This window comes from Andrographis paniculata, unplaced genomic scaffold (genome assembly GCF_009805555.1).
Source record: "Andrographis paniculata isolate CXL003 unplaced genomic scaffold, ASM980555v1 Contig55END, whole genome shotgun sequence".
Lineage (NCBI taxonomy): Eukaryota > Viridiplantae > Streptophyta > Magnoliopsida > Lamiales > Acanthaceae > Andrographis > Andrographis paniculata.
Window position 1 is genome coordinate 2,948,271 of NW_026137590.1, and position 10,777 is coordinate 2,959,047.

Sequence of the window (10,777 nt, forward strand, 5' to 3'; positions counted from 1 at the left end):
TTCTTCACCCAAAATGAGAATTAACCACACCTATACACAAATACAATTAATTATTATAAGTCCCTCCCTCCCGACTGAAGAAGAGCAACCAGACAGACTTGTTAACTAAGCATTAGATGAACATTTTCTTGATTTTGATCATCCAGTGGGTGCAACAACTCCTATGGCCTCAACTAATTAAGTTCTCCCCCTAATAGTCATCTGACTATCACAACCTAATCTGCCAACCATCAGAACCACCTCTTTCCATTTCTGATTTCCATGTATATAAGACCAAATCAAACTAGATCTGCTCTTCATCCATTGATATTTTTCACACAAAATTAAAGCTAGCTAGCTAGCTCCAGATGGGAACTTACATGTGCATGTGCATGAGCCTTCTTCTTCTGGTTTTGTTCACAACTGCAACTGCAACTGCAAAAGTTCATTACCACGATTTTGTTGTACGTGGCCTCGCCTGCCTGCTGCCTTCCTGTAATAAAATAAATAATTAATTAATTAGTTCCTTTTGATTAATAAAAGTGTATTTTGGTGAAACGTACTGCAGGTGCAAGCAACGCCGGTGAAGAGGTTGTGCAAAGCGCAGAGTGCGATTACAGTGAACGGGATGTATCCTGGCCCCACCCTTGAAGTTAACAATGGCGACACCCTAGTGGTTAACGTTGTCAACAGAGCTCAGTATAACGTTACTATTCACTGGTAAATGTGTTGTTTTTTAATAATAACAAGTGTGTTGTATACAAGTATGTCATACGTGTGATGTATATTGTGTGTGACGCATGAGACTATATCATGTGTTGTTAGTTCATGTGTTGTATTTGCGTTATATTAACATATATACAATGTGTTGTCTGTATTAATACTCTGTACTGTCTGTAGTAGTATTTTGTGCTGTTGAAACTATAGCATGTATTTTTTTGTTCATGCTGTATTTGTATTACATTAACATATAAAATGTATTATTTATATTAATATTATGTGTTGTCTATAGCACACTATGTACTGTTCAGCACAGTGTTGAATTTAATGTTCCTCGATGTATGTACGTATGTATGTGCGTAGGCATGGCGTGAGGCAGATGAGAACAGGATGGGCCGACGGACCGGAATTTGTGACTCAATGCCCGATCAGGCCGGGAGGGAGCTACACATACCGGTTCACCATCCAAGGGCAAGAGGGAACTCTGTGGTGGCATGCTCACAGCTCCTGGCTCAGAGCAACTGTCTATGGAGCTTTGATCATTCACCCCAAGGATGGAGATTCCTATCCCTTTCCAAAGCCCACCCGCCAGACACCCCTTCTTCTTGGTATCCTTATTATTAATTTCTTTCAGACTCTTTTCTTTCTTTCTTCTTGGTGAATTCAGATTGATCATTTATTAATTAGGTGAATGGTGGAACTCAAATCCCATCGATGTTGTGAGACAAGCCACCAGAACAGGAGCTTCTCCTAATGTTTCCGATGCTTACACCATCAATGGTCAGCCCGGCGATCTTTACAGTTGCTCCGACAAAGGTTTGCTTTTAACCTTAACTTCACTTCTTTTGGAGGAAATGGTGAATGTCATCTGCCCTGAATAATTAAGGGTGGCAATTCGGGTTGACCCGATTTTTTTGTTCTAGCACGGCCTAGTTTCAAAATAAGCTATATAGAGACGGCCCGATTTTGAACTGGATCTGAACAGCTAGGTCCGAGCATGAACCTATAACCAATTGTAAACAACAAAGGACTTTATTGTTAAACTACATCTACATATTTTTTTACTATTTCATTAGTTAATATATATATATACATATATAAATATATTAGATATTATATATTAATTTTAAAAAATTGGGTCAAGCCCAGATACGGCCTGATTTATTCGCGTGTTGGCCAGGCATGGCCGAAAAAATTTGGGCCTATTTTTGGAGACTCAAGGACGGCTTTTCCGTGCCAGATTCGAATCGAATTTTCGGTCCGTGCTTATTTTTGTGACCTCTATGAATCATCAAATAAATTGAAACTTTGTTGCAGATACAGTAATTGTCCCGGTCGGCTCCGGCGAGACGAATCTTCTCAGGGTCGTCAATTCTGCACTAAACCAGCAACTTTTCTTCAAAGTCGCCAACCACAAGCTGACGGTGGTTGGAGCTGATGCGTCGTACGTGAAGCCCTTCACCACTTCAGTTCTCATGCTCGGACCGGGACAAACCACGGATGTCCTAATCACGGCAAATCAGGCCCCTGGAAGATACTACATTGCAGCACGTGCTTATGCCAGCGCTCAAGGCGCGCCATTCGACAACACTACAACCACGGCTATCCTGGAGTATAAATCTGCACCCTGCCCTGCAAAGGGTGCCAAGATCAAGCCAGTTATGCCAACAATGCCGGCGTTTAACGACACTGCAACTGCTTCCGCCTTCACTACCAGTTTCAGAAGTCCAAGAAAAGTGCCCGTGCCGACAAACATTCATCATAATCTCTTCTTCACTGTCGGACTTGGGCTCAACAATTGTCCACCTGGTGCCAGCAGCAGCACCTGTCAGGGTCCAAATGGAACTCGATTCACGGCCAGCATGAACAATGTGTCGTTCCAGCTCCCGTCGAGTTTCTCTTTGCTTCAGGCACATCAACAAGGCATACCAGGTGTCTTCACAAGGGATTTTCCAGCAGCTCCTCCAGTGAGATTTGATTATACTGGAAATGTTAGCAGGTCATTGTGGCAACCCGTTGCAGGGACTAAGGTTTATCCACTAAAATTTGGGGAAAGTGTGCAGTTGGTGTTGCAGGGAACTAGCATCTTCACAGCTGAAAACCACCCAATTCATCTCCATGGTTATGACTTCTATATACTTGCAGAAGGTTTTGGAAATTTCAATCCAAGCAGAGACACGGCCAAATTTAACCTTGTCGATCCTCCTCTACGAAATACTGCAAGCGTTCCGGTTGGTGGATGGACAGTTATACGATTCGTCGCCGATAATCCAGGTAGCATGAACATGTGCTCTTTATTTCAATAGGCAGCACACCCGAGTTACCATATACAATACAGGATATAGTCTCACATAACATATACAATATTTGATTTTAGCACATGGCATACTCTCATGCAACACAAGCTGTAATTATGAATAAACAACACACGCCTTTATTACATACAACACAAATGCTGTATGTAATAAAGGCGTGTGTCAGCACCGCAACCTCGTCAATTTCAATGTATCTATTCCAAAATGGAATCACTAACACTTTATAATTACCTTAACTGCAAACAGGGGTCTGGTTGATGCACTGCCATTTGGACGTCCATATCACTTGGGGTTTAGCGATGGCATTCTTGGTCGAAAACGGCGTTGGCGAACTTCAAACATTGGAAGCTCCACCAGCAGATCTTCCCCTGTGTTGATGCTGATTGAATCAAGAGACAGATAGATTGCAGTATTGTAGCCTCCTATCATGCAAGAAGGTTAAAAAAGAAAGTACACCATGATCATAGTATTACTAAGTTTCATTCTTGTTTCCTCTCCCCACATTGGGGCCTGTTTTTGCCTTTTGTTATGGTTTACAAACAAGCTCACTATTCCATTTCCAATAGAACCTTTGCTAGTCAAGCAAATTTTATTAGCCATTGCTCTTCTTGAATGTAGTTGTACTTGTACTACCATTTGAAAATCATGGAAAACACTTATTATTCATAGATTTCTAATGATTCCACTTTCCCATTCTATCGATCATTTTATTTTTTCGATCCTCAATTCACATAAAACAATGTGAAAAAAATCCATACCAACATTCTAACATAGAGTAGCATGTGATCTTCGCATTGTTTTAGAAAAATATCGAAAAATCTATCCTTTAAGAAAATTTCAATCAATTCTTCCAAGTTCTTCCATTCACGGAAAAAGCCAATTTAATCTAAACAAAAAATTTAAGACAGCTAATTTTAAGATAACCAAAAACTATTCCAAAGATGAATACCTCCATTCTTAAAATTCAAATAAGTTCGAAGAACCTATAACTTCAGTAAAAGTTAGATAGCTCCAGAAATAGACTAAACCTTTACATCTTGCGGACAACAAAATTTGGCTCCATTTTTATTGATGGAAAGAAGCTCTAAATTCACCTTTTCCATTATTTGGATAAAACTTATTAGCTTAATTCATGTAATATGACAACGATAAAGAAATAAACATGCAGTGAGTGTTAAAAATTGTTTGAAGTGAATAAGATAATTTAGTTGCTTGATTTAATCATTTTTATTTTACTTTTATGTTGTAGTAAAAGAAGGCACAAACTTTGTAGTAGTATTCAATAGTAAGTTCGATAATTATCTTGGATTTTGCAACATTTGAGAAAAACCTCCATAATGTGTCGTTTTTGTATGAGTCATTATTTATGATTAAACCTATTATTATTATTATTATTATTATTATTATTTTATTTATTTGTTAATTTTTATGTGATATTCTCAATTGTTTCTCTAAAAAAAACAAGTATTTGTGATTTGTATTTACGTGATAATCCCGCAATAGTGAAGGTGTTTCTGACATCTTCAATGGTCCCAGATATCCCTCTAATCCTTCACACAAATGGATGTGCACACACGCTCCACGAGGTAGTCAACATCGAGCCTATCGATTGTACTTATAAAGTTTTACATTATTTGTTCTTCAGTCCCAATTCAAAGTACTATTTTATCATTTTTATCCATTTCACTCAAAAGTATTTCTTTTATTTCTTTAGTAAAAATAATCATAAACTAATACTAAAGTACTCTTAACTTTTACTTAAATTATAAATATAACATTACATATACAATTACTTTATAAATAAAATCAAATGACAAAAATATTGATACATTTTACACATTTCCACTAATCAATAAAATACTATTATTTTTTTAATCTACTACAAATCCTAAATGGATACATTCAAAGTGGACCGAATGAGTATTTTTTCTTGACATCTACTTAAATTAATTGAAAATAATAAAAATAAACAAATTCGATTTTCACTTTAGCTGATTCGCTACCCCTGAATACTTTTTGAGAAATTGCAGTAATAACGACTATCTTTGTTTTAACTAATACTTATGTTTATTTTTATATCATTTGAATAATGGATATTATGGATGGTTGATAATTTAGATGTTAGTTACTTTGGATATGTGTTGAGGAACAATATTGTATTTATATTTTTGACTTGTCAAAAATATCGGATTGACACCATTTTATATGTTTCTAAATGATTTTTGTATTAGTTATAAAAAATAATATTTTTGAAAAAAATTATTTTTATAACAAATACTACTATTTTTATTATTTTTTTTAGATTGTAACAAAAAGTTTGTTACGTTCAGTAAATAATTGTAACGGTTTTGTTGTTACCGTCAAATTTTGTAATAAATACTTATCCTAATGAGTTTGAAGTATTTATAGCATCTTTTTTGTTACAGAACATTTTTTTACAAAATTTTATTATTAAGATTAAGGACAACTATATCGGCTTTTTTGTAACGTATTCTTTTGTTATAAAAAATAATTTGAACCATCACAAATCATTTTAATAAGTGCGTTTTAGAGGCATTAACCATCAACCTTTTGTTACGAAGAGTGCCCTTACAGATATTTTTTGTTACTCAATTTTTGTAGCGGTCAAAATTCATTACAAAATTAACACAAAATTCTTCTAGTATCAAAAAACAAATGACCTCATTTCAGCTAATGCCATAAATAAGGATTTATTATAAATAAATAAAATTTTAAATAAAAACTAAGTGAGAAAAAAAAAGCTATGCACACTACAACCAAATAAACTACCAAAAACTAATTTTAATTATTAAATTAGCAAATAATTCGGAAAATAAATTAGATTATCATTAAATAAATATAAACTAACTATCAATTATTAAAAAATCACACAAATTGATATATTATATAAAAGATAAATTAGACTAAATTGACTTAAATATAGCTTCTTGTAATAATTAAAAACAATAAAAAATTGCTTAGATAAATATATATAATACAAAACCGCACTATCAAACAAATAACCGATCTCATCACCAAATCTTTTCATTCGGGTCGCTTTCAAACTCTCTTAGGCAAGCTCAAGTTGCTGATTACCGTGTCACTTGAGTTTGAGAGGATATTAGTATATAATTTCTCCGTCCAGAAACTAATGTTCTATTTTTCTATTTTGGATGTCCAACAACTATTGTCGTATTTATTTTTTTAAACATAAATTTTACATTTTTACCCTTCATTCATTTATTACTTTTCATCTCTACCATACGGGCAAATTTGTCAATTCATAAAAAAATAATCACCTAAAAAATCATGCAAAGATACTTTAGGACAATAAAAATTGGACGGAGATAGTATTAGATTACTAGTATATATTATTGCATAATTGGATATATATATAAGGACCCAATTGCCCATAATTAGGTTACATATATGATGTGTAAATATTGTGTTATTATTGAAAGAATATTATCAGATTTTTCGGCAAACACAACAACATCTAATTAATTTTTGATTTAATTCACTTTCATCATGATCAGATTCTGTTTCTTTTTCTCTCTCCCCCTCCCTCTCTCTATATATACTAACATCCGAAAATGCAGACAACAATAGAAGGAGATGATCGATGATGACGATGAAGGCAACTACTACTACTGTCTCTCCACCTCCTCCTTTATCTTCATCTTCTTCTTCTTCTTCGCTGGTGCTATCCCCTCTCTTCTTACTATCGTTCATCCTTTCCATGGCGGTGCTTTACTGCACCACCGGCTTCACCTACTTCTCTAGCATCTATTATTTCAATGCCTTCTCTGATCATCATGTCCCCAGTGAGTAGTATATACTTACAACTTAATACCTAATTAATTAATTAATTAATTAATTATATATATATATGTGTGTGTGTGTGTGTGTGTCTGTGTGGTAGAAGTGGAAAGAAAGGTGGCCTTTGCAATGGGAGAAGCAGATGAAGGGTGCGTGGACTTGTTCGAGGGGAAGTGGGTGAGGGACGATGGGGGGCCGCCGTACGAGGAAGGGAGCTGCCCCTACCTTGACCAACAGACCACCTGTCTCCGCCATGGCCGTCCCGACAAGGAATACCGTTACTGGAGATGGTCCAGCTCCACCTGCTCCATTCCCAGGTCACAAACCCTCTAATACATATACATCTATCAATCATCATTTTCCTTCCATGAAATGGACGGTGCGGATTCATCTGGAGTTCGGGAGTCCCTGGAACGCTTATAGAATATAGATCGAAACGTTCAAGAAGATATATATATATATATATATATAGAACATTATAAGTAATTTCCTGATTGGGGAATGAATCAATCACATGCACTTGAATCTCCAGAAAAAGTATTGGTCTGATCTGAATTCAATGATTCGATGCATGATCATTGTAGGACTCAAATTTGGCAATTTTGGATTTGGCTAATATCCACCAGATATGGTAGTTAATCTTCAATCTGTAATTTGTTTCAGTTTTAACTCGACGTTAATGCTGGAAGCCCTTCGAGGAAAAAGAATGATGTTCGTGGGGGATTCTCTAAATCGTGGCCAGTTCATATCCATGATTTGTCTTCTTCAACGAGCCATCCCTCCACATGCTCATTCCATCGAGGTCTTTCATTCACTCACAGTTTTTACAGCCAAGGTTGTTATCTATATATATATATATATATATATATGTATATCATTCATGAACTCCTGATCAGTACCAGAATTTTGTGAATTAGTCTCCAAAAATTGGCTCAAAATTCATTCCGAGACTATCAAAATAAATATATAATATATATTAAATCAACAAAATTGGATTGCCTCGGATTTAGTTAAAACAGTCGCGAAATTTTCGAGGCCAAATTAAATGTATATTTTATTATATTAAAAGGTCTCGAAATTGTCGAAAATATATTAAAAATATATTTTATTTTATTAAATAGTTTCGAAAATTCCGCGACCATATTCTATATATTATTTTATATAGAATACAAAATTATTTATACACTAAGTGGAATTCTCTATCATTTTATTTATTTGAAGTCCCTGAAAATTAATAATGTCATTAGTTTTATGTAAAAAAGTTGTAGTTTTTCAAAAACCTTATTACTAAGGTAAGATATATATATATATATATATATTACTTTATCTTGATGACATAAAAAGAAAATACACAACTCCAATTTGGAAAAACAAAAACAAAGACATTTATTTAAAAAATCATAGCATTAAATAATTTGATATAGTTATTAGGATGCATGTTTTTTTTTTTTTTTTTTTTTTTTAATTTTTGTCCCTTTTAGGATGTAAGAACAACTTGAGCTACAATTCTTTCACAGTTGATAATGTCAAAATATTATATTTTTGCATCAAATTAAAATTTATATATCTGTTAAGAGTGTTAGAATTGTATATATGTGTGTAGGAGTACAATGCGAGGGTCGAGTTCTACTGGGCGCCATTCCTGTTTGAGTCGAACGCGGACGATCCAATTCACCACCATGTGGTCGATAGAATAATTCGAAACGGTTCTATGGAGAAGCATGGAGGTCACTGGAAAGGAGCTCATATACTTGTATTCAATACGTACATTTGGTGGGTTTCTGGATTGAAACTATTAGTGTACGTACATCCTCCTTCGCTCTCCCTCTCCCTCTCCCTCGTGCAATTTTTATATTTCTTCCGTCATCAAGATTTATACTTATTTGATTAGGCCCCGTTATTAATAAATACTACTTTTTTATAATAAAAAAATACAAAAGTAATATAATTTAAAGTAAAATTACATAAATGAGAATAATTTTGTTGACAATAAAAGAAAAATGGATATAAATTTGAATGACCGAGTGCTTTATTTAAATTAGGTTAGAAATTAACTAGTTGGGTAACTTAGGCAAACTAGTCTTGTATGTATGCACTAGCTAGAAATTAACATAAATTGTATTCTATCTATCTCGGCTACCATGTCTTTTTTTACTATAGATACAAAAATTTAAGAGGGGTATAATTAGTAAATAAGTAATAATGTATTAGTTAAAATAATTATTAGATAATAAAAATAATTTTAAATTAAAATTAAGATAACTAATTGGTCTAATTAATTAAAATTTAAAAAACTATAAATTATAAAATTTATGTATAGATGCTGAACTAGTTACCGGCCAGGTTTACCATTCATAACACTAAGATTGTATTGTTTAATGAATTTGATCTTATAGATATGTTGTAATGATACAATAATTTATAATTGAATTCTTGTGTAGGAGAGGATCTTTGAACGACAAAGTAAAAAATGTGGTGCCCCTCGAAAGGGATGAAGGCTATCGCATGGCTATCAAAGAATTGGTTGAGTGGATAGACAGGAACATTGATGCCAAGACCAAAAGGGTGTTTTTCATATCCATGTCACCTACTCATCAATGGTATATAATAATTGGTTAATAAATAAATAAACCCTATATATTAATCCAAATAATTATTAGGGCGACCGGCACTGTGCTGAATTTACTGTGCTGACAACACACACTGCAGCACGCGGTATGTTGTGAGGCAGTATACGGCGTTGAACTAACAACACATATTATAGTCTTATACACCACAATCAATACTTGATTTCAACACATCATATACTGTTACACAGGACACTTGTAATTAAGAACCAACAACACAAATACAACATGTGAACTGACAGCACATACTCTAATCTTATACAATACAAATACTAATTGATCTTAACACATCGCATATTGTTATACAGCACGCTATAATTATGAAGCAACATCACCTGTCATTATTATACGCAGCACATGTTATTTATAATAAGACTGTGCGTTGTTTGTATTGTGCTGATTTTTCCAATTCAGCACATTAGTTCTCAATTATTAAATACTATATATTACACATTCTTCCTCAGGAGCTATAAATGGGGAGGTGATCCAGAGGGAAACTGCTACAAGCAGACAAGGATGATAGAAAACTCGACATACTTCGCAGCGGAGAAGAGCTTGATGGACATAACGGTAGAAGAGATAAGCAGGTCACGTGCAGTTCCCGTGACGTTGCTTAATATTACACATTTGTCCAGCGTTAGAAAGGATGCGCACGTGTCGATATACAAGAAGCAATCCCGGCCGTTGATTGCGGACGAGCTGGCCAAGCCGGAGACCTATGCGGATTGCATACATTGGTGCTTGCCTGGCCTTCCCGACATTTGGAATCAACTCTTGTTTGCCAAGCTTTTCTATCCTTAATGCTATTACTATTATTCAATTAGTTGGCTTAAATTAAATTAAAGTTTTTATTTTTCTAAATGTCACATGCCACTATGGGTGGAAATAGACCAGACTTTGGCTAAACAGATTAGGCATATTTTAAAAAACTAAGAACTAATAAAAAAATTATACAATCTGAGTCTGACATACTTTTAAGCATATTAAAGTACGAGTCTATTTAAAAGCCTAATAATAATTAATTTTTTATTTTTTAACATTTAATATTAGTAAAAAAATATAAATGCAATTATTATTTTATGTATATATAATTATAGTTACAACTAATCAATTTTATATTTGAGTATTATCACTAAATTAATTATACATATAAATAGTCCGGCATGATAAGCTTAAAAGATTTTTCGTAAAGCCTAAGTCTATTCTAATTAATTATATAAGCTTTAAAACAAACCTATATCAAATTATTTGAATAAATAGGTCAGACCGAGCCAGGCCTTATGCAGGTCAGACTGTAAGCCCCTGGTAAACCGCCTG

At 34.0% G+C, this 10,777-nt stretch overlaps 2 protein-coding genes across 2 annotated transcripts; both read left to right on the forward strand.

Annotated features, from left to right (window-relative positions):
• Positions 1-245: 245 nt before the first annotated feature.
• LOC127256345 (laccase-12) lies at positions 246-3,675 on the forward strand. The gene is made up of 6 exons (XM_051282318.1): positions 246-443; positions 548-699; positions 1,063-1,307; positions 1,387-1,515; positions 2,017-2,973; positions 3,261-3,675. Exons 1-6 carry the CDS (start codon positions 348-350, stop codon positions 3,389-3,391), a joined length of 1,710 nt encoding a protein of 569 aa, XP_051138275.1. The 5' UTR covers positions 246-347; the 3' UTR covers positions 3,392-3,675.
• Positions 3,676-6,639: 2,964 nt separating this feature from the next.
• On the forward strand, positions 6,640-10,261 carry LOC127256079 (protein trichome birefringence-like 33). Its single transcript, XM_051281910.1, has 6 exons — positions 6,640-6,838; positions 6,937-7,150; positions 7,497-7,668; positions 8,437-8,633; positions 9,275-9,433; positions 9,925-10,261. The coding sequence occupies exons 1-6, from the start codon at positions 6,640-6,642 to the stop codon at positions 10,259-10,261; spliced, it is 1,278 nt and encodes a 425-aa protein (XP_051137867.1).
• Positions 10,262-10,777: the final 516 nt, after the last annotated feature.

Excerpts from the sequence above, each read along its gene's own strand:
- LOC127256345 (XM_051282318.1), top strand. The coding sequence starts at position 348 with ATGGGAACTTACATGTGCATGTGCATGAGCCTTCTTCTTCTGGTTTTG. Across the intron at positions 1,308-1,386 it reads CCAGACACCCCTTCTTCTTG|GTGAATGGTGGAACTCAAAT; the intron begins GTATCCTTATTA and ends TTTATTAATTAG. Across the intron at positions 2,974-3,260 it reads ATTCGTCGCCGATAATCCAG|GGGTCTGGTTGATGCACTGC; the intron begins GTAGCATGAACA and ends AACTGCAAACAG.
- LOC127256079 (XM_051281910.1), top strand. The coding sequence starts at position 6,640 with ATGACGATGAAGGCAACTACTACTACTGTCTCTCCACCTCCTCCTTTA. Across the intron at positions 6,839-6,936 it reads CTCTGATCATCATGTCCCCA|AAGTGGAAAGAAAGGTGGCC; the intron begins GTGAGTAGTATA and ends TCTGTGTGGTAG. Across the intron at positions 9,434-9,924 it reads ATGTCACCTACTCATCAATG|GAGCTATAAATGGGGAGGTG; the intron begins GTATATAATAAT and ends ATTCTTCCTCAG.